The 24,854-nt window shown below is 36.3% G+C and overlaps 1 protein-coding gene across 1 annotated transcript in view; it reads left to right on the top strand.

Moving 5' to 3' along the window:
• The window catches only part of ZNF510 (zinc finger protein 510), a 35,109-nt gene extending 11,066 nt beyond the window's left edge, over window positions 1–24,043 (top strand). Inside the window, exons 3-5 of the mRNA XM_060609830.3 lie at window positions 16,137–16,263; window positions 16,561–16,656; window positions 18,796–24,043. Of these exons, the coding sequence (XP_060465813.1) occupies window positions 16,137–16,263; window positions 16,561–16,656; window positions 18,796–20,411 (1,839 nt within the window). The 3' untranslated portion in view covers window positions 20,412–24,043. The remainder of the gene's footprint in view (window positions 1–16,136; window positions 16,264–16,560; window positions 16,657–18,795) is intronic.
• Window positions 24,044–24,854: the final 811 nt, after the last annotated feature.

The following is a 24,854-nucleotide window of genomic DNA, read 5'->3' as shown; positions in this document are numbered from 1 at the left end:
TAAATGTTTGGTAGAATTCCCCTGGAAAGCCATCCAGCCCTGGACTCTGGTTTTTTTTAGGAGATTTTTGATTATTAATTCGATTTCTTTATTGGTTATGGATTTGTTCAAATTTTCTATTTCTTCCTGTTTCAGTTTTGGTAGTTTATATGTTTCTAGGAATTTGTCCATTTCTTCCAGATTGCCCATTTTATTGGTATATAATTGCTCATAACATTCTCTTATTATTGTTTATATTTCTGTGTGGTTGTGATCTCTCCTCTTTCATTCTTTGTTTTATTTATTTGGGTCCTTTCCTTTTTCTTTTTGATCAAACTGGCTAGGGGTTTATCAATTTTGTTAATTCTTTGTTCTTTCAAAGAACCAGCTCCTGGTTTTATTGATCTGTTCTACTGTTTTTTGGGTTTTTTGTTTGTTTGGTTGGTTAGTTTCGATAACATTGATTTCTGCTCTAATCATTGTTATTCCCTGTCTTTGCTGATTTTGGGTTTTATTTGCTGTTCTTTTTCCAGCTCTTTCAGGTGTAAGGTTAGGTTGTATATCTGAGACCTTACTTTCTTCTTTAGGAAGGCCTGGATTGCTACATACTTCCCTCTTAGGACTGCCTTTGCTGCGTCCCAGAGGTTTGGGACTGTGGTGTTATCATTCTCATTGGCTTCCATGTACTTTTCAATTTCCTCTATAACTTCTTGGTTAGCCCTTTCATTCTTTAGTATAGGATGTTCTTTAGTCCCCAAGTATTTGTTATCTTTCCAAATTTTTTCTTGTGGTTGATTTCAAGTTTCATAGTAGTGTGGTCTGAAAATATGCATGGTATGATCTGTCTTTCTGTACTTGTTGAGGGCTGATTTGTGTCCCAGTATGTGATCTGTTCTGGAGAATGTACCATGTGCACTCAAGAAGAATGTGTATTTTGCGGCTTTAGGATAAAATGTTCTGAAAATATCTGTTAATTCAGATCCCTCCGGTCCAGTGTGTCATCAAAGCCATTGTTTCCTTGTTGATTTTCTATTTAGATGATCTGTCCATTGCTGTAAGTGGGGTGTTGAAGTCCCCTACCATTATGGTATTATTATCAATGAGTTTCTTTATGTTTGTGATTGATTTACATATTTGAGTGCTTGCATGTTTGGATCATAAATGTTTACAATTTGTTATATCTTCGTGGTGGATAGACCCTTAATTTTGATATAATGCCCTTCTTCATCTCTTGTTACAGTCTTTATTTTAAAATCTAGATTATCTGATATAAGTATGGCTGCTCCGGCTTTCTTTCGGTGACCATTAGCATGACAAATGGTTCTCCATCCCCTTACTTTCAATCTGAAGGTGTCTTTAGGTCTAAAATGTGTTTCTTGTAAACAGCATATAGATGGATCTTGTTTTCTTATCCATTCTGTTACCCTCTGTCTTTTGATTGGAGCGTTTAGTTCATTGACGTTTAGAATGAGTACTAAAAGATAATGAATTTATTGCCATTACGTTGCCTGTAGAGTTGAAGTTTCTGGTGGTAGTGTCTGGTTGTTTCTAGTCTTTTTTGCTTTTGGTCTTTTTGGTTTGTTGGTTTGGTTTTATTCATCTTTTCTTCCCTCAGAGTGGGGGAGGAACCCTTTGGGGGGAAGGTCTCGCCAAGCAATGGTTGGGTGCTGGTCTGCCCCCAGGAACGTTTGCAGGACCATGCTGCTGCAGATGCCCAGAGACTGTGGCTGGGTGCCAGTCTGACCCAGAAAAAGTTCCCGCGATCATGTAGCCACAGCATTTCAGGGATTATGGTAAATCACAGCACACATCTGGCATCAGACTTCACCCTTAACATACTCGTTCCAGCATCAGCAAAATGTTGTTCTCTGGGGTGTGCTGGGACCTTTGCCTGTGGGGAGGCCGCAGAGCTTCTACCAGATGTCCTCCCAGCACGGGAATTGCCTCTCCCTGTGTGGCCCGAGGAATTGATCTCTGCTCCTGGGGATTGGCCCTTCCCACCAGAGCACCGCCAGGTATCGGAGCTGCAGCGTTTCAGACTCAGCACTCCCCCTGTTTATAGAGTCTTAATGGAATTTAAACCCTCTCCTTTCTCCTTTCTCTCTTTTTTGTTCAGTCCCTTGCAGCTGTTTCCACTCTCCCTCTTTTTCTCCAGCTGCTTTCAGGGGTTGAGGGGGAGTGCTTCCCATACTCTTCTCCCACCCACCAACCCATCTCTGTCCTCTCTCAGCAAGCAAAAAAAGCTCCCTTCCTTCTGTGGCTCTCTCTCCCCCAGTTCACCTCTCCACACTGTGTACCTGCCGAGTTCTGTGATTTAAGTTGTCCAGATTGTTGTGTTAATCCTCAAATCAGTTTTCTAGGTGTGCAAGATGGTTTGCTGTTGATCTGGCTGCATTTCAGGGATGAGAGATGCAAAAAAACTTCCATGCTGCTCTGCCATCTTGGCCCCCTCCTTTGACTTTTTTTTTAAATAATGTTTTCTGATGAGCCAAGTTCTTAAATTTAATACAGTTCAGGATCAGTGTTTTCTTTAATGATAGTTCTTTGTGTGTCTGCTTGAAAGATTGTTCCCTTTTCCAGGAACACACGAATATTCTCCTATGTTCTTAGTAGATGCTTGATTATTTGAGCTTGATCCACCTGGAATTGTTTTTGTGTGTAGTTTAAGGTAAGTGTCAAGATTTATATTACTATATGGATATACAGTTGCACTACCACCGTTTGTTGGAAAGACCATCCTCTGTCCACTGAATTGTAGCAGGGCCTCTGTTGTCAATCCAGTGACCACATATATATATGTAGATCTCTGTCTAGACTGTGTATTCTCTTCTTTTGATCCAATTATTTTTCTTTATCCTACTACAGTTATAATTATATTTGCGTTATAGTAAGTTATGAAATATGGTAAGTTATGAAATATGGTAGTGTAAGGCCTTAAAGTTTTACTTCTTCAAAAAATTTATTGGCTAACTTAAGACCTTTGCATTTTCATAGAAATTTCATCTGTTTCCATAGCAAATCCTGCTGGGTAGTTTTTCAAAGTAGAGGTGAAGCCTTTGACATGTGTCATTAGATTTATTCCTATGTATTTTTTTCTATTTTGATACTATTATAAATAATACATTTTTTAAAATTTTATTTTCTAATTTATTATTGGTTTATTAAAATACGGTGGATTTTTAAATACTGATCTTATATCAAGGCATTTTGTTAAATTTACCTATTCTAGTAGCTTATTTGTAGATTCTTTTGGATTTTAAATATGCACAATCATGTCTTTTGCAAATAAAGACATTTTTACTTCCCTCCTTTCCAATCTTTATGTCTTTAATCTCTTTTTAAGCCTTATTCTTGTCTTTCTAGTACAGTGTTGAATACAAATTATGATAATAGAAATCCTTTTGTTACACCTCAACTGAGGGAGGAGAAAGTATTCAATATTTCACTGTTGAGTCTGGGTTTAACAGGATTTTTACACACACCCTTTGTTAGAATAAGGAAGTTCTCTTTCTGTTTTTAGTTTCCTGAGAGTTTTTAATCATACATAGATATTAAATTTGTGAAATGCTTTTTCTACATCTAGTGAGATAATAATACAGTTTTCTTCCTTTATTCTGTTATAGGGATGAATTATATTGACTGATTGATTTATCAATGTTTAATCTTGGATTCCTGACATAATTCCTACCTGGTCATAAAATATTCTCCTTTAATATGTCTCTGGATTCAGTTTGTTAGTATTTCAGTTAGTATTTTTGAATGTGCATTAATGGAGAGATAATTGGCCTGAAATTTTCATTTTATGTACTGTGCTGGTCAGGTTTTGGCATCAATATTATGCTCCCATAAAGTGAGTTGTGAAGTGAGTCCTTATTTTCGGTTCTCTGGAAGAGTTTAAGATTGCTGTTAATTCTTCCTTAAATGTTTGGGAAAATATACTGATAAAGCAACATGGCCTTGGAGTTATTTGTAGCTGGTTTTTAATTATAAATTCAGTTTCTTTAATAGATATTAGAAAATCTAAATAATCCTATTTTTAGTGTCCTTTTTTTAGCTTTACGGACATATAATTCACATACCATACAATTCATACATTTAAAGTATACAATTCAGTGTGTTTATTTTTTTATTTTTGAAAGTGTTTATTTATTTTGAGAGAGAGAGAGAGATCATGAGCAGGGGAGGGCAAAGTAAGAGTGATAGAGACAATCCCAAGCAGGTTCTACTCTGTCAGCATAGAGCCTGTCACAGTGCTCAATCTAAACAAACTGGGAGATCATGACCTGAGCTGAAATCAAGAGTTGGGATGCTTAACTGAGTGAGCCACCCAGGCTCCCATCAGTGTTGTTTTTTTTTTTTTTTTAGTATATTCACTGTTGTGCACTCATCACCACAATCAATTTTTAGAGTATTTTCATCACCTAAAAAATTCTGTACCATAAGTTATCATCCCCCTATCCCAACATGCCCTACCCCAGCCAAAAGCAACCACTAATCCATGTTTTGTCTCAATAGATGTGTCTAGTCTGAACATTTTAAATAAATGAATTGTGTGATGTATGGACTTTGTGACTGTTTCTTTCACTTAGCATATTTTTAAAGTTTCAAGGTAAGGCTGTACCACATTTTGTTTATCCATTCAGCTGATGGACATTTGGGTTGTTTCTATCTTTTGGCTGTTGTGAATACTGCTGCTATTAACATTCAAGACATATGTACATATATACAAAATATATGTATACACACATATACATACAAGTTTTTGTGTGAACACCGGTTTTTCATTTCTTTTTAAAAATTTTTTAATGTTTTATTTATTTTTGAGAGAGAGAAAGAGAGCACAAGTTGGGGAAGGGCAGAGAGACAGACACCGAATCTGAAGCAGGCTCCAGGCTCTGAGCTGTCAGCACAGAGCCTGATGTGGGGCTCAAACTCACAGACTGTGAGATCATGACCTGAGCACAAAGTCAGATCCTTAACCGACTGAGCCACCCAGGTGCCCCACCTGTTTTTCATTTCTTTGTGGAGTAAATATAGAAGTGGAGTGACAAGGTTATATGTTAGCACTACATTTGTGTTATTCAGGAACTGCCAAACTGTTTTCCACAACTATACCATTTTGCATTTACACTGACAGTGTATTAGGGTTCCAATTTCTCCACATTGTCACCACTACTTATTATTTTCCTTTTCTTTTTTTAAATTATGGCCATCTTAGTGATTATGAAGTAGTATGTCACTGGAGTTTTTTGTTGTTTGTTTTATTTTAGAGAGTGAGCATGAGCCAGGGAGAGAGAGAGAAAGACAGAATCCCAAGCAGTTTCCATGCTTAGTGTGAAGTCCAACACAGGGCTTAATCCCATGACCCTGGGATCATGATCTGAACCAAAATCAAGAGTCAAATGCTCTATCGACTGAGACACCCAGCTCCCCTTTATTGGTGTTTTAAGTTTTGATTTGCATTTTCCTGACAATAACATTGAGCATCTTTTCATGTGCTTATTGACCATTTGTGTGTCTTCTTTAAGGAAATGTTTGTTCAAATTCTTTGCCCATTTTTTAATTAGATTGTCCTTTAGTTCAGATATAAGAGTTCTTTATGTATTTTGGCTACTAGATGTTTATTAGTTATGTAATTTATGAATATTGCCTCCCATTCTGTGGATTTTCTTTTCACTATCTTGATAGTGTTCTTCAGTGAACAAGTTTTTAATTTTGATTTAAGTCCACTTTATTTTTCTCAATTTTCTTGTGCTTTTGGTGTAATATTCAGGAAAGTATTGCCAAATCCAAGGTCATGAATGTTTACCCCTGACTTCTAAGAGTTTCATAGCTTAAGCTCTTAGATTTAGGTCTTCACTCCTTTCTGGGGTAATTTTTGAATATGGTATCAGGACTCCAACTTCTTTCTTTTACATGTGGCTATCCTGTTTTGCCAGCATCACTTGTTGAAAAGACTCTTCTTTCTCTATTAAGTGATCAATGCATGGGTTTATTTGTGGACTCTCAATTCTGTTGCATGGATCCATAAGTGTTTTTATGCCAGTACCACACTGTCTTAATTATTGTTTTTCATAGTTAAATTTTGAAATCTGGAAGTACAACTCCTCCAGCTTATTTCTTTTTCAAGTTTTTTTTTTGACTATTCAGGGTCCCTTGCAATTTCATATAAATTTTAGGATCAATATTTATGCAAGGGTTTTGACACAGATGTCATTGAATGAAAAACAAAGCCATTGGGGTTTTGATACAGATGTCATTGAATCTGTAGATTGCTTTGGGAAGTATTGCCATCTTAACAATATTAAATCTTCCTGTGGTGTATATATACAATGGAGTATTACTCGGCAATCAAAAAGAACGAAATCTTGCCATTCACAACTGCGTGGATGGAACTAGATGGTATTATGCTAAGTGAAATTAGTCAGTCAGAGAAAGATAAATATCATATGACCTCACTCATATGAGGGCTTTAAGATACAAAACAGATGAACATAAGGGAAGGGAAGCAAAAATAATATAAAAACAGGGAGGGGGACAAAACATAAGAGACTCCCAAATATGGAGAACAAATAGAGGGTTACTGGAGGGCTCGTGGGAGGGGGGATGGGCTAAATGGGTAAGGGGCACTAAGGAATCTACTCCTGAAATCATTGTTGCACTATATGCTAACTGACTTGGATATAATTAAAAATTAAATGTAATAAATAAATAAATAAAAACTTTTTAAAAAATTAAAACTTCTAATTCATGAGCATAGGATGTTCTTCCATTTATTTAGATTAAAAAAATTTTTTTTAACGTTTATTTATTTTTGAGATAGAGAGAGACAGTGTGAAGGGGGGAGGGTCAGAGAGAGAGGGAGACACAGAATCCGAAACAGGCTCCAGGCTCTGAGCTGTCAGCACAGAGCCTGATGCAGGGCTCGAACTCTTGGACGGTGAGATCATGACCTGAGCTGAAGTCGGATGCTTAACCGACTGAGCCACTCAGGCGCCCCGATTTAGATTTTTTTAATACATTCAGCAAAATTTGCTAGTGTTGAGTGCACAAGTTGTGTACCTTCTTGGTTAAATTTATGCATATTTTATTTTTTATTCTCTTGTGAATGGAATTGCTTATTTTTTTTTATTGTTCGTTGCTAGTGTATAGCAATACAATGGTTTTTGAGTTCATCTTAAATCCTGAAAATGTTCTGAATTTATTTTATAGGTCTAGTAGGTTTTTTTAATAGATTCTTTAGTGTTTATATTTTAAATACATATATTTATACATTAGATCATGTGGTCTGTGATTACAGATGGTTTTATTTTTTCCCTTTCTAATTTTGAGGTCTTTCTTTTTATCTTGCCTATTTTCTCTGGCTAGAACTTCCAGTATAATAAATAGAATCGTTTAGGGGCGTTTGGGTGGCTCAGTTGGTTAAGCATCCGAATTTAGCTCAGGTCGTGATCTCACGGTTCATGAGTTTGAGCCCCGTGTCGGGCTCTGTGCTGACAGCTCAGAGCCTAGAGCCTACTTCAGATTCAGTGTCTCCCTCTCTCTCTGTCCTTCCCCTGCTCATGCTCTGTCTCTCTCAAAAATAAATAAACATTAAAAAAAATTTTAATAAAAAAAAATAAATAGAATTGGTTACAGCAGACATCCTTGTCTTATTTTTCATTTTTGGAGGGAAACCCTGTATTTTAGAATTGTGTTGATGTTAGCTGTGGGTTTATCCTAAGTGCTTTTTTTTCCCCAGTAAATTCTGCCTGCAATGTGGGGCTTGAACTCAAGACCCTGAGATCAAGAGTTAAATCCTCAATTGATTGAGCTAGCCAAGCCAGGTGCCCCATAAGTGCTTTTTATTTTGTTGAGGAAGTTCCTTTTTATTCCTGTTTGTTGAGTGTTTTTATCATGAAGTGATATTGGATTTTGTCAAATACTTTTTCTGCATCAACTGAGATGATCATGGTTTATTTCCTCCATTCTGTTACTGTAGTATGTTACATAGATTGATTTTCATTTGGTGAGCCATGTTTACATTTCTGGGATAATCCTTCTTGGTCATGGTGTATAGTAATCATTTTGATATATTGCTAGATTCTGTTTGCTAGTATTTTGTTGAAGAGTTTTACATCTGTATTCATAAAGGATATTTATCTTTAGTTTGTGAATTCTTAGTCTGACTTTAGTGTGAAGTAATTCATAGAATAACTTAGGAAATGTTCCCTCTTCTATTTCTGGAAGAGTTAGAGATAGATTTGTATTAATTCTTACATGTTTGATTGAACTTAATCAGTAAAGCCATCTGGTCCTGAGCTTTTCTTTATTGAGAGGTTTTTAATTTACCAATTCAGTCCTATCCTATGGATGTGTTCAGATTTTCTGTTTCCTTTTGAGTCAGCTTTAGTAGTTTGTATGTTTCTAGGAATTTGTCCTTTTCCTCTCGGTTATGTAATTTGTTGGTGTACAGTTGTTTATAGTACTCTCTGATAGTCCTTTTTGTTTCTGAAAAGTCAGTAGTAATGTCCCCCATTATATCTGATTTTAGTAATTTGAGTATTCTTTTTTTCTTGGTCTACCTAAAGGTTTATCAATTCTGTTGATTTTTCAAAGAACCAGCTTTGTTTTGTTGATTCTATTGTTCTTCTGTTCTTTATTTTTTGTTTGCTCCAATCTTTATTATTTCTTTCCTTCTTAAGGTGTACACTTAAGTTATTGATTTGAGATTTCTTTTAAATGTAGGTGTTACAGCTATAAATTTCCCTGTAACCACTGCATTAGCTGTATCTCATGAGTTTTGGTGTATGCTGTGTTTTCATTTTGTCTCAGAGTATTTTGTAACTCCCTTGTGAGTATTCTTTGATCTTTGGGGTTTTTTTTGAGTGTGTTGTTTCATTTTCACAGATTTTTTAATTTTCCAGTTTTCTCATTGATTTCTTGTTTCATTTTATTTTGGTCATAGGAGATATTTTATATGTTTTTAACCTTTAAAATGTATTGAGGGGCACCTAGGTGGCTCAGTTGGAAAAGCATCCAACTCTTGATTTTGGCTCAGATTACAATTTTACAGTTTATTGGATCTAGACCTCCATCGAGATTCTCTCTTCTTCTCTCTCTGCTCCTCCCCTGCTCATCCTCTCTTAAAATAAATATTTTAAAATGTATTGAGACTTGTTTTGTGGCCTAACATTTAATCTATACTGGAGAGTGTTCCATATGTACTTGAGAAGAATGTGTATGCTGCCAGTGTTGGCCTGAGTGTCTTTGTAGATAACTATCTTTGTATCTGCCTTGGTCCAGTTGATATAGTGTTGTGTAAGTGTGTTTTTCCCATATTGGTCTTCTATCTAGTAGTTCTATTCATTATTAAAGTGAAACATTAAAATCTCCCAACTGTTATTGTTGAATTGTTTGTCTTTTTAATTCTGTCAGTATTTTGAAGCTCTGTTGTTAGGTATGTGTATGTTTATAATTGGTGTATTGTCTTCATGTGTTGACACTTTTACCACTAATAAATGTCCTTTTTCTCTCCTATTTTTGTCTGAAAGTCTATTTTGTCTAATCCTATTTATAGGCAATCCAGGGCTCTGTTGGTTACTGATTACATAGTATATTTTTTACCAGTCTTACTTTCAAGCTATTGTGTCTTTAAGTGTAAAGTGTCTCTAGCAGATAGGATATAATTGGATAATGTTTGGTTTTTTTAATTTAATTTTTTTTTAATTTACATCCAAATTAGTTAGCATATAGTGCAACAATGATTTCAGGAGTAGATTCCTTAGTGCCCTTACCCATTTAGCCCATCCCCTGTCCTATAACCCCTCCAGTAACCCTCTGTTTGTTCTTCATATTTATGAGTCTCTTATGTTTTGTCCCCCTCCCTGTTTGTATATTATTTTTGTTTCTCTTCCCTTATGTTCATCTGTTTTATATCTTAAAGTCCTCATATGAGTGAAGTCATATGATATATGTCTTTCTCTAATTTCACTTAGCATAATACCCTCCAGTTCCATCCACATAGTTGCAAATGGCAAGATTTCATTCTTTTTGACTGCTGAGTAATACTCCATTGTGTATATATATACCACCTCTTTATCCATTCATCCATGGATGGACATTTGGACTCTTTCCATACTTTAGCTATTGTTGATAGTGCTGCTATAAACATTGGGGTGCATGTGTCCCTTTGAAGCAGCACACCTGTATCCATCCCATGGATAAATACCTAGTAGTGCAGTTGCTGGGTCGTAGGGTAGTTCTATTTTTAATTTTTTTTTTTTAACGTTTATTTATTTTTGAGACAGAGAGAGACAGAGCATGAACGGGGGAGGGTCAGAGAGAGGGAGACACAGAATCTGAAACAGGCTCCAGGCTCTGAGCTGTCAGCACAGAGCCCGACGCGGGGCTCGAACTCACGGACCGCGAGATCATGACCTGAGCCAAAGTCGGCCGCTTAACCGACGGAGCCACCCAGGCACCCCCTATTTTTAATTTTTTGAGGAACCTCCATACTGTTTTCCATAATGGCTGCACCAGCTTGCATTCCCATGGATTATGTTTTTTAATCCATTCTGCCAGTCTCTGCCTTTTAATTCAAGTATTTAGCTACTAACATTTAATGTGATTACTGATAAGTAATCATCCATTGAAACATTTCTTTTCAGTCTGTGATTAAGTCTTTTTTGTTTCTCTACTTCACCATTTTTTTTTTTTACTTCTTTCATGTTGAATCAATATTTCCTAGTGTACCATTATAATTACTTTGTGTGCCTTTACTACATTTTTTCCTATTAATGGTTACCTCATTGATTACAATTAACATCTTATGACAGTCTTGTTCAGATGAATACCAATTTCAATAATCTATTAAAACTTTCTACCTTGTTGATTACAGTTAGTAACTATGACAGTCTTGTTCAGATGAATACCAACTTAGTTTCAACAATACACTAAAACTCCTCTATAGTTCCAGCCCCTTCTGCTTTGTGGTTTTACTAAATTACAATTTCATGTATTGTGTGTACATTGTGTGAGATTTCTAATTACTGCTTTAAGCAGTTGTCTTGAAATCATATAGGAGAAAAATAAATACAGCAAATACACTTACAGTGGCTTTTGTATTTGCACCTGTGTAGTTACTTCTACCTATATGGTTTTCTTTATTCATGTGGATTTGAGTTATAATCTAATGTATTCTCATTACAGCCTGAATGACTTCTCTATTAATAGTTCTTATATGGCATGTGTAATTTGACAGATTTTCCTAGTCCTTGTTTATCTGGGACTGTCGTAATTTTTTCTTCATTTTTGCTGAATGCTGTCTTGATTGATAGACTTTCCTTTCAGCACTTTAAATGTGTCATACCACTGCCTTCTGGTCTCTCTGGTTTCTGATGACACATCAACTGTTAATCATATTTGGGAATCTTTAGAAGTGATAAGTCACTTCCCTTTTGCTGCTTTCAAGATTTACCCTTTGTTTTTCTGCCCCTTCTGCTCTCCCCTTTTACTCCTCTCTTGTGGATGTTGCTATGTTTAAATGTTTGATTGTGTCCTACAGGTCCCACAAAAACTGAGGCTTTTTGTTCATTTTCCCTATTTTTACTATCTTCAGATTGTATCAGCTCAGCAGGTTTATATTCAAATTGGCTGATTCTTCTGCATGCTCAGATCTCCCTTTGAGACCTCTAGGGAATTTTTTACTTCAGTTATTTTACTTTCATGTTTCAAATTTTCAAATTCTAAAATTTCAGAATTTTAGTTTACTTTTTCATTACATATCTATTATTTCTGTCTCTTTATTTATATTCTTTATTTGGTGAGACTTCATTACCATACTTTCTTTTGGTTCTTTAGATGTGGTTTCCTTTAGTTATTTGTATATATTTGTATATATATATTTATTTAGTTATTTGTATATATTTCTTTAGTTATTTGTATATATTTCAAACAGTTTATTGAAAGTCTTTGTCTAGTAAGTCCAGTGTCTGGACTTCCTCAGAGGCAGGTTTTACACTGTTTCATATATAGTTTAGGGTTTTCTTTTTTTCTGTGTATGAGCCATACTTTTTCATTTGTAGGTCTCAGATTTTTATGGAAAACCTGACATTTAACATATAATGCGCCAGGGTGCCTGGGATGGCTCAGTCAGTGGAGTGTGGGATTCTTGATCTTGAGGTTGTGAGTTGGAGCTCCACGTTGGATTGAGAGAGTACTTAAAAAATAAAATCTTAGGGGCGCCTGGGTGGCTCAGGTGGTTAAGCATCCAACTCTTGATTTTAGCTCAGGTCATGGTCTCATGATTTGTGGGATCAAGCCCTGTGTCAGGCTCTGCACTGACAGCCTGGAGCCTGTTTGGGATTTTCTCTCTCTCTTTTCTCTCTGCCCCTCCCCTGCTTACATGTGCACTCTCAAAATAAGTAAAAACATTAAAAATATATAAATAAGTAAAATCTTAAAATAGGTATGTATATATACATATATCACCTGAATATCACCAACCGCTGCTGCTGTTATTTGTTTAGTGACTCTGTTGAACAGAATATTTACAACCTATATTCTTTGTCATATGTGGCCACTAAAGTCTCCACTCCATTAGCTAAATATCAGCAATTGCACAATGATTTCCTTAAATATTTGTAACCAGTAAGTCTCCAGTCTTTGCCAAGATGCTCTTATGTTGGGATATGCCTTCAACAGTAACTTGATATTTTGTATTCACTTTCACTTTTCTTTCACAGAGTCTCAAGGTTAATCAGAGGCAAATTTAGTACCTTCTCAGATATTTTCCTGAATATGCACATAGCCCAGAGGATGTGTGCCACCTTCTAGATTCCCAGAGATATGTCTGAGCTTTTCAAAGCCCCTTCTGGATATACCATGTTCCAGCTTTTCCCTTTAAGCTTTTAATTAGACTGTTTTCCTTAATTGTTATAAACTGCCTGAAGTAGCTATGATGGTAAACAATATCCCTTTTTTTTTTCATTAATGTCATGTCCTCAGAAAATGCTGTTTGCAGTGTGTGAGCTTTAAGTCATGTCAAATGAAGATAGCCTTATGAGTGGTATGTTCCAAACAGGTCAAATAATGACAGTTCTCTGGAAGTGGGATTCATCTTCTAATTTAACCTCAGTCTTAGGCACTAAGAACTTGCATCTCACCATTTTATTACTTGGGAAAAATAGGGCATATGGGTCTGGGCAACATTTTGGTAGCGTCTGCCATTGCTCTTCCCTTACCGCAAAAAGATACCATCAGTGGCCTCAAGGTATGTGTTTTATTTACTTTTCCCTTACAGATTAAGTGTTCTGTAGTGGAAATAAGCAATATGGATCTGAGTGGATTTAAACAATAACTCTTTTCCCCCTATACTAGCCAGCATCACATGGGGCAGAAAGGGACTTCCTCTTAATTGTGCCCCAATCCTCTCTGTGACATATTGGGTTCCTGGAGAAAATCTCACAAAAAGGTACAAATCACACTATGTCTGTGACACACACCACATCCCCAGGGACTTCACACTCTAACATTATGCACATGGGTCTTTAGCAGGTTGTTAAATTTTTTCTACCTTTATCTTCCTATTATCTTATGTGACGTTTGGTAGCATAAGGTCCAGTAAGCAAACAGGTGGGCTCTGATTCTCCCTACAGTGCTTATCTCTCCCCTCATTTCAAATTATTTGTTATGCAATTTCATTTCTCTGATGATTTTTTTAAAATACCTTAACTTCCAACCTGCCCAGCTTGTTCTTGTTTTAAGGCTGCTCTTTTCAGCTCTCTATATCTCTGAACTAAAAGCCAAAGTCAAACTATATGTTTGTAATCTTTTCTAATTTGATGAGACTTACTGTTTTTATTTTTAATATACAAAATGCGCCAGAAAATATTTTGATTAGATTATCCTGTATGTTTCAGTTACTTAAATTTGTTATTTATGTCATGTAAATCTTCTGTGTCAGTGGTCAACAAATTCTATCTGTAAATGTCACATAGTAGGCTTTGTGTGAGATAGGATCCCTAGAAATACTGAACTCTACAGTTGTAGGGCTATAGCAGCCATAGATAACATAACAAATGAACATGACTGTGTTCCAATAAATTTTTATTTACAAAATGAAAACAGGGGCACCTGGTGGCTTAGTCAGTTAAGCATCCAACTTTGGGCTCAGGTCATGATCTCACAGTTCATGAGTTCAAGCCCCACATCAGACTGTGCTTACAGCTGGAGCCTGCTTCAGATTTTGTGTCTCCCTCTCTCTCTGCCCCTCCCCTGTTCATGCTCTGTCTCTCTCTCTCAAAAATAAATAAAGATTAATATTTTTTTTAAATGAAGAAAAACAGTGGGCCAGATTTTTCCTCTTGGCTGTTGCTGATCTCTTCCTAAATCTCTATTGTTTTGTTTTGTTTTTTTCTGCTTGCCCTCTGAGTTGAGAGTTGTGTTGAAATCACCAGTTATAATTATGGATCCCTCTATAACATTTCTGTTAACTTTTGTTTATACATAGTTGATTCTCCCTATTCTCAGTGGTTATTTTCTATAAAATCACTATGAGCACTGAATTAGCAAATACTGAATCATTGTTCCTAGGGGAAGTACAGGGTTAAGTTCCTGTGAGTTTCCAGTCACAACATTTTGGTCCACCATTCAATATGCAGTCTTATTTTATGTGTGTTTCTGTTTAAAAATACCTTATTTAATATATTGTTGATTCACGAGCAAGAACTAACAGCCATCTGCATGATAATTAATTCTCAAAGTTTATCTAACACACTTGGTTTCTCCCTAAGGCATATCACAAACTTCCTGCTCTTGGGAACACTAGACTGCATTTTTGCATTACGCAGGGGTGGGGGAGCATTTTAAAAAGTGAAAACACTAAGAAAAAGCACAAAAATGCCAAGAATGCACTAAATAGACTGCAAAAAAAACATTTGTCAAAGCATTATCTTGTTCAGTTCCAGCTGGAAAAACGTGCTGAGCACTCAAATTTTTTTAACCATTCTGCAAGTGTCCATAAATCCTGCAAAATCATAACTGTTGAGGTTAGAAGTAAATTTTAGGTGAATTTGCAGATACAGAATCAGTGAATAATTAGGATTGACTGTATTTGGAAGCTGTGCTTTCAAATGCATACCAATTTATGATTTTCATATCTTCTGTTAAAAGGATCATAAATTGTTATTATGATACTTTCTTACCTTTATTTTTTTTCATGTTAATATAACCATACCAACTTACTTTTGCCTCATAATTACGTGTATTTTTTTTCCATTCTGTTATTTTCAATCTACAATATATCCCTCTCTATTAATTGGGGGGGGGGGGGTTGTTGTTTTTAAGCTGTTAATCTTTCCTTTAATTGCACTGGTTTAGCCCAATGGTTGGCAAACTTTGCCTCTAATGGGTCAGATAGTAAATGTTTTCACATTTTATAGTCCTAAGGTTTCTGAGGGGAGTACTAGGCTCTGCTGTTACAGCACAAAAGCTACCATGAACAGTACAGAATGATTGGCTGTGTGTGTGGTTATGTTGCAATAAAAACTTATTTAAAAAAGTGGCAAGCTGGATTTGGCCACAGGTCATAATTTGCTGGCCCCTACCCTAGAATATACCCAGGGTAGTATATTGGGGTGTGGGATAAAAATTGAAGGAAATTTATCATTTGTGCTTTAAAAAATTTTAAGACAAAAGTTTTACTAATATACTTATTGATAGTACATGTGTAGAACTCATAAAAATACAAAAATTAAGTTAGGGGTACCTGGCCGACTCAGTCAGTTGAGCATCAACTCTTGAACGTTTTTACTAGTTGAGTAGTTCCGAAACAAACTTAAAATTATCAGGGTGCCTGGGTGGCTCAGTCAGTTAAGCATCTGACTCTTGATTTCAGCTCAGGTCATGATCTCACAGTTCATGGGTTCAAGCCCCACATCAGGTTCTATGTTGACAGTGTTCTTAGGATTCTCTCTCTCTCCCTCCCTTTGAGCCCCTCCTCCCTCCCCCCCCTTAAATAAACATTTCAAAAAATTAAAGTTAAAATTAGATTCAAAGAAGCATCCTTTATATTCATTTTAAACTCTTTACAGTAAACATAAGAATGGTTTTTAGGGGTATTTTCTTTGTTACCTAATTATGAACACTTCACATTGAGCAGAAATGTACTGTTGCAGGCATCAGTGTCATTCAAGGACGTGACTGTGGAGTTCACCCAGGAGGAGTGGCAGCAAATGGGTCCAATTCAGAGGACCCTGTATAGAGATGTGATGCTGGAGAACTACAACAACCTGGTCTCAGTGGGTGAGCATATAAGTGTAACTTATCCTCATCACACCACATGGAAAGTATTTCCTTTTTATACACCAATACACATGAATACTTTATTTAGATTTTAATGTTATTTAAGCATTTCATTCAGGAATATAAAATTATTAGCTATGCCCTTTTGAAGATAAAAGGAGCGTTTTGTCGGCTCTCCATGATAAATCCAAACCAGGATCTTCAGGATGCAGCTCTTGAAGCTCTATCTTTTTTACACTTTTGGAGACTAAAAAGCTCATCATCTGTCCTAAGTACTCCATTGTTCCCTGTTTACAGGTAACTGTATTTTCAAACCAGCAGTAATCTTCAAATTGGAGCAAGGAGAGGAGCCTTGGTTCTTAGAGGAAGAATTCTTAAACCAGAGCCACCAAGGTGAGTTACTGAGCACTAGCAGATAGAATTCTGTAGGGGTGGTTAGACTCCAGAAGGTCAGTTTGGTGATAAAAACCTTTATATTTCAAGACTTTTCTTTTAGGCTCAAAGGTGCAAAAAGCACCAATCAAAAGAAAATGATTAATAAACTTGACTACTTTAAAATTAAGAACTTTGTTTATAAAAGATACCACTAAAAGGATGAGAAGACAAGCCACAGAGTAGCAGAATATGTATATAGTACAAGTAACCTAGAAAGGATAAGTATCCTGAAAATGTAAAAACTTCCATAAGTCAACATAGGAAAAGGTGGCAACCCAACTAAAAAATAAGTGAAAGACTGAACAGGAACTTTCAAATGGCCATTAAATCTTTGAAAATGTGTTCAGTCTCATTAGCTTTCATGGAGTGCAACATAAAATATAAAGTGTTATGAGAGATGTATGAGGTGACATTAACAAGTTTGGCAAAGCCAAGTCCTGATGAGGATGTGAAATATTAAAGAATCTTACTCACTAATGGAAAATGTAAATTGGTAAAACCACTGTGTTATCAGAAGGATGTTATCAAATCATGGTAAAGTTCTATATAACTTGTAACCAAGGAATTCCTTTCCTAACTGTATACCCTACAGAAAGGCATGATTGTATTCTCTAGGATAAAGAAAACAATATTTGTGGCAATATTGTTTGTTTTTGTTTAAAATTGGGTACATCAGCAGTAGGATGAAAAAATAGTTGTATTCCTTAAGGGATAATTAGCTATATAATATTAAGCAAAAGAAACCAAACAATATAAGTATGCATGTATGGTTACATTTATGTAAATGTCAGAAATGCAAAACTCAATTACATTTTTAGGAATTCATTTTTTGGTGGTAAAACTACAAAGAAAGCCAAGGAAACAATTATATAAATATTCGGAGAGTATGAACTCTTAAGCATGAAGTTGTAACTGGGCAGAGACAAATAGGGATTTTTGCAGACCCATTTTGGGTTCTGTTTCTTGACCTGGTTTCTAATTACACCAGTGTTCACTCGGTACTGTTAAATTGCACATATAAGTTTTATGCAGATGTAAATCATGTTTCATACTTAAGAGAGTGAAGAGATGAACCAAAAATAAATGATATTTACAACTCATAAAAGCCTCAAAGGAAGAGCATCTAGAATTCATAAATGATTTGGAGCTTTCTTAAGTGCCATCTCTGCAGTTAAGGCCTTCCATGATACTCCATTTAAAATTGTACCCCTTGGAATACCTGGCTGGTTCAGTCAATAGAGCATGTGACTCTTGATCTCGGGGTCCGGAGTTCAGGCCCCACACTGGCCACAGAGCGTACATACTTGCATACATATATAAAGTATACCCCTCGCATCAAATTGAAATGTGGAAAATTAGGATGAGGTGATCAGGTACACTTATTCAACTTTGATAAAGGTACCACAGCAGGAATTGAGCAGTGAATCTAATTTAGTTGCAAAAATGGATTTTTCTTTCATCTTTTTTCACTTGTTTGTATTTCCATAACTTATAAGATGGTTAGAGTCTGAGCTGTAAACTTCTTAATTTAATCATGAGGAATCTTGTACTCAATTTTAATTTGATGTTGAAGGATTTAATGAAAATAAGGGATATCAAATTGGAAGTATAGACTCTTGAGTATTTTACCAGTATGGCCTCTAGATAGTGTAGGGCTATATAATATACTTCCTCAAAGCAAACTCTTCTTCTGTCGGGCCTAGCCCATCAGTGTTCATTATCTCCTAATTTTTTTGTTACTTAATTAATACTAATTTTTTTTGTACTTAAGTTTATATAGTCCAGTTGGGTTCATCCCATTATCTGATTTTTCTGCTCCCTAAAATAACCACTCCTGTAAAAGTCTATTCAATTTTATCATTCTCCACCCTGGTAGGAAAATCCAATTTATTACAACCCAAATAAAGATATGTATTTATTACTAGTTTCCTCTCTCATTTTCACTGTATTGTTTTTTAAAGCAGAGTGAAGATATACACACAAATTATTTAATCTTAAAAAAAACAAAAAGTGAAATATAATATAAGCTATATGTCTGTGTCCCAGCCATAAGAAATGTAAGATTTATAAGATGTTTTCAATTTATCTCCATTTTAGAAGATTACAGAGATGATTACCTGATCAAGAGGAACAAGAAAATCAAAGACAACCACTTTCAGGAAGTAATATCCATTAATAATAAACTATTGACTGGAGAGGAAGAGGAAATTTTGGGAAAACAGTTTAATCTGCACATAGCTCCTGTTTCAACAAAAATGTCCTGTAAATATGACTCATGGGGAGTAAATTTGCAAAATATTTCCCAATTTATCATTAATAATAGAAACTATTCAACAAAAAAACCAGATTGCTGTAGTAGTATATGTGAAAATTTGTCTTTCAAAATTAAGTTTGAGAGAAATCACACTGGAGAGAAGTTATATGAATATAATAGAAGTGGGGAAGCTTTCAGTTATAAGGAAAATCCTCCTGAGAGTCAAAAGTGTCAAACGTTGGAGCAAGCTTTTAAATATAATGAAATTGGAAAAACCATCTATGATGAGGCTGCCTGTGTTACACATAAGAATATTCACACAGGAGAAAAATCCTATAAAAACGATGGATTTAGGGGAAAAAATGAAAAAACAACTGTCTTTAACTATAAAAGAACTGGGACAGGGGAGAAATACCCTCATCTTAACCAATGTGGGAAATCCTTCTGTGAGAAGTCAGCTCTCAAAGAATACAATAAATTCAACATGGCTGTGAAACATGAATGTAATGCAAGTGGGAATAATTTCTACAGGAAGTCATACTTCACTCAACCTCAGATAACTGTCACAGAAGAGAACTCATTAGTATGTAATGACAGAAGACAAACTGGGGATAAATCCTTTGAATATCATGAAGATAGGAAATCCTACCACATATCAGCCCACAAAGTACGACAGCGGAGTCACTCTGAAGTAAAACCCTATAAGTGTAATGAATGTGGTAAATCTTTCTTTCAAAAAGGACATCTCATTCAACATCAGAGAACTCACACAGGAGAGAAACCATTTGAATGTAATGAATGTGGAAAAACCTTCTCCCAGAAGTCACACCTCAGTACACATCAGAGAATTCACAGAGCAGAAAAACCCTATAAGTGTAATGAATGTGGGAAAACATTTGTCCAGAAGTCAACCCTCAGGGGACATCAGAGAATTCATACAGGAGAGAAGCCTTATAAATGTAGTGAATGTGGGAAAACTTTTGTTCAAAAGTCAACCCTCAGAGATCATCACAGAATTCACACAGGAGAGAAATCCTTTCAGTGTAATGAATGTGGGAAAACTTTTGGTCAGAAGTCAAACCTCAGAATACATCAGAGAACACATAGTGGTGAGAAAACATATCAGTGTAACGAATGTGAAAAATCGTTCTGGCGAAAAGACCATCTCATTCAACATCAGAAAACACACACAGGAGAGAAACCTTTTAAATGTAATGAATGTGGGAAAACTTTTGCCCGGACATCAACCCTTAGAGTGCATCAAAGAATTCATACTGGGGAGAAACCATTTAAATGTAATGAATGTGGGAAAAAATTTGTCCGGAAGGCAATCCTTAGTGATCATCAGAGAATTCATACAGGAGAGAAACCTTTTCAGTGTAACAAATGTGGGAAACCTTTTGGCCAGAAATCAAACCTCAGAATACATCAGAGAATTCACAGTGGTGAAATCTTATAAATGTAATGAATTTAGAACATTGTCTAAGAAGTCAACCCTAAATATTTACCAGAGAATTCAGGGAGGGAGGGAAATCCTGTTGATATAATAGCTGTGGAAAATCATTGTGGCTGAAAGACCAATCCATTTGACTCCAGAAAATCCACACACGAGAGGAACCACATACATATGAATGTAGGAAAACCTTTATCCAAAAAGCAACCTTGAATATATATCAGAGAATGCACACAGGCTGATACTCCTTTCAAGATACTATGGAAAGCCCTCTTGAAAGAAGCCATGCCTTTTAAGATAACTCACACATAATTGTCTGGGTCTCCCTTTCCTCCAAATAGGGCTGGTGGACTTTGAATGTTCATGTTGTATGCCGTATCTAGTTCTGACAAAAGACCTCCCTGACAAACTACAGGGATACTGTCAGAATAAAACAGAGATGACCCAAGACAACCTTGGGTATCATGCTTCAACATGGCACTGCTTTTATAAGATAAAAGGGTGCCTGGGATATGTGGAACAAAATTCTCATTCCCATCTTTACCATTTGAACATTTTATAATTAAGAAGTAAGCTTTTGTTAAGCTCTTAAATGTTTAGGTCTATTTGCTTTTGAACATAATTTAGCCATCCCTCTGCTGGGGAGGTAGAAAACTATTTGAGTAAGCCAAGCTTATGTCAGCCAGCGGGTATAACACTTTAAATTAAAGTGTGGTGTTGGGAGGAGTCTCTCAAAGATCATCAGAGAATTCATTTAAAAAAAATCACCTTCTTTCAATGTAATGAAATAAATAATACACCTGTAACAGGGCTTTCGATGAACCAAAAGGTTGAAAGGTTTTTTGGTTAAAATATGAGTATACCTCATGCAACTAAAGTAAATGTGGCTTAATGTCATGAAGCCCCTCTCCTTCCACACTTCCTTTTACCTCCATATACCCCAATATTCGCTGCTTTAGGGGAGAGAAATTTTCCTGTCTCCAAAGGGGACACAAGGCCATTGACACCTACCCAAGTATTTGGGGGAACTTTGAGGGAGGAAAGGGGTCCAAACTTTTCTGGATCTATGAGATACAAGTGCCCAAGTCAACATCTTATCAATTTCCATGTGATTAGAGGGTATCTAGATTTAGAAAATGTTGTTAGGGCAGGGTTTACAGTAGGGAAGGGAAATGAATTTGATCTTGGAATAAAGGAGGCCCTTTAGGCCAGTACAGTATACTGGGATTATTTCTAAATCTGAAACTATAGTAGGAATGTGTTCTATATTTCCCCTTCCCATAACTCAGAGGAGATTCTCCTAGTCAGGAAAAGTTGTGTGTAAAGAAGATAACTTTGAGGTCTCACAGCCCTTAATGACTACCCTGGGCTTCAAGTCTCTGTGACTTGTCATTCTGTTGATTGGAATTTCTAGCAAAAGGAGATGCCCTTGGGGTGGGGGAGAAGGGTTGACTTGATACCCTAATGAGGCTATGAAGTATACTCCTTTTGTAAAGCAGCCATTAGCTTACTCTTGGGCTCTTTTACACTAGACACCTGACTCTGACTTGATATTCCAATTTTAGGGTGTCATCTTGGACTTAACTGGCTAACAAGATGTAAAGTACTCAGGCCTCATGTGTAAAATGTACATGGTATATTTAAGAATACAGCTGTCTTGGTCCCAGAAGTATCTCAGCTGTACATGAGGTGATAGCAGCTATCCCTTACAGAGGAAATTTATCCCCCATTCTGCTGCGTGAAGCAAAGCTACTGGCTCAGTTGGGCCCTCAGTTCATAGAGGTTACTCTAATTGGGCCTGGTTCACTGAAAGGCTAGTGAGAACCACTTGGGCACTGTGACTAGTCAACCTTATTGCCATTAATGCAGACCTAAAAATTGATGTGGCTGATCCTCTCAAGGGGCAGGACACAAGGATGTTCTTAACTCTAGCAGATATTCCCTCTGATAAAACTTCTGGCATTTTTATTTTGGGTTCTTACTGTGCCTAGCTGCTTGACACACCAGTAAAACTGCAGACTGACAAAAGCACCCCTTTTTGGTGCTGTGAACTGTAGGGAAAAGTCATAGCTGCTGACATCTGGGTTGTTAAACTAGGTGCTCTTGGTAAGTGACTATTCTATGGTAATACCGAGTGGAACCAAGCTGCTGAGTAAGACTTCACCACCCTGATTGCCAGCATTGCTACCTGGATCCATCATCATACTGATAGAGCAAAATATTCACCATTTTAACTGCATACAAAGTAAAGGTCTCTATATGTCCAGTGCTTCCTTTGATGTCATTTGACCTAATACAATTTTTTCTTTTGTATTAATATCCAGTGCTCCACATACGATAATTCACCCCTTTCCTAATGATTTTAAATCTGTTCATATTCTAAATTGCCATTTGTAAAGATATTGCACAGAGCTGCTCATGACCCATTCCCTGCATTCTGTTATACTAGCAACATATCCACCTTTTGGGATCAAGGCTAGCGTATACCTCATATGAGCCAAAATATTCCTTTTCTAGCCTGATACTGAATTTTTTCACTGAAGAGTATTTGAATCAAGAAAAGGAAAATATGTCCTAGGACTACAGAAATGGAACATCAGATGCCGGTTAAATTATTACTCTAGAGCTGCCAATAGCCTTGCAAAGATGCATCTGCAAAAACAGAAGATAATATCTAGTTAGTGCTATATTCCCTAAAAATAATCAAGAGATTATTGTTCACTCTGCTTTTATAATAGTTGGTAATATAAAGAGTCCTTCTTTCTTAGTTTCTTAAGTTTCAGTTTCTTAAGATATTTAGAATCATCTCCTTTATACCCTTTTTTATATATAATCTTTTAGAATTGTGATTGGATTTGCTATTAAGTTCAAGATCATCTACCCATTAGGATGAAATAAGTCCACCCAGGTAGTCTGAGTCACTCATTGGGAGTACAGGTGACAAAGTCCCATGATTGGACACTTAGGCTTTACCTGCTGTCCCCTTGCTGGGGTAGGCCCACAGGACAACTCCCTGTATAATACATTATTAACTGGAGACCATGGTCTGTGCTATAGCCATGAATGCTTCTTTCTCCCTACTTGGCTGATGACCTTTCCAGATCGTGGGCTTTTATTCCAACATGGATGCCACATCTAGAGACCCTGGAAGAGTCAATTTTCTGTCTGCCTGCCTATTAAGGACCTTTATGCTAATTTTAAAAAGCCTCCATTGAGGGCAGGAATTTTTATGTTCTGTTCATAATGTGTATCTCAAACAACTGAAACAGACCCTCTACATATTGCTCACTCAGAAATACTTCCTGAAGGTGAAATTATCAAAGTGAAATCTGAATATATTTTCTTTTGATGCTGCAAATGATCTTCTGTGATTATTCATCATTTATTATAAATAGTTAAGGAAAACTATTGCTATAAGCTCCACTCAAAGACTTCTATTCTGGATATTTTTTTTTTTTTTTTTTTTTAACGTTTATTTTTGAGACAGAGAGAGACAGAGCGTGAACAGGGGAGGGGCAGAGAAAGAGGGAGACACAGAATCTGAAACAGGCTCCAGGCTCTGCGCAGTCCGCACAGAGCCCGACGTGGGGCTTGAACTCACGGACCATGAGATCATGACCTGAGCCGAAGTCGGACGCTTAACCGACCGAGCCACCCAGGCAACCCTGTTCTGGATATTTTCTAAAGTTGATAAAAGAAACGTGTTTATTAATGTTCAGAAGTGTACAGTTCTTCAAATATTTGTCACCCAAAATAAGATTTATTTTCAATAAACTAGAATTCCCAATTCAAAATTATGCCTACATATCAGTTTTTATTAGCATTGTACAGTGCAGGCATTTTTTTTTTTTACCTCTTTTGTTTGTTTTTAGCTTTGCTTCTACTAATTCAAGCAATTTTGCAAAACAATAGTGATAGTAAATCAGATTTTCAAGATCCAACCAGAAGACAAAGGAACTGGTTCTTGGGGTCATCCCTTTACTCCATCGTGCCAGTAGTTCCACTCATTTTTAATTTCCAAATAATTCTCTTGGCAGCTCCAAAAAGAAGTATTTTCTCAGGTTCAAGGATCTACTGAGAGAGGTGTCTGATGCCAAAAGAAGGGGCATAACATTTGTTCTGAGCTGCCTCCATATTTGTCTTTCCTTGCCAGGTGTGTAATACTTTTTCTTCCTCACATTAAAGGTTCCTTGGAACTCCAGAAGAAATAATACATCATGCCTTTTTACGAGGGCAGCTTCACACTATAATGAGGGAGAAACAAATTTATTTTCTTCTTAGAGACAGCACAATCTCCAAGTACCATTAGCTTGCCTGGCCAACTGGCTATTTTAATGATCTTTCAGTATTCTAAAAAACTGACTTCCAGGGGCCCCTGACTGGCTCACTTCATAGAACATGGGACTCTTCATCTCGGTCATGAGTGCAAGCCCTGCATTGGGCATGGAG

This window comes from Panthera onca, chromosome D4 (genome assembly GCF_046562875.1).
Source record: "Panthera onca isolate mPanOnc1 chromosome D4, mPanOnc1 haplotype 2, whole genome shotgun sequence".
NCBI lineage: Eukaryota > Metazoa > Chordata > Mammalia > Carnivora > Felidae > Panthera > Panthera onca.
The sequence above is the reverse complement of the archived record's forward strand: the minus strand, read 5'-3'. Positions and strand labels throughout refer to the sequence as shown.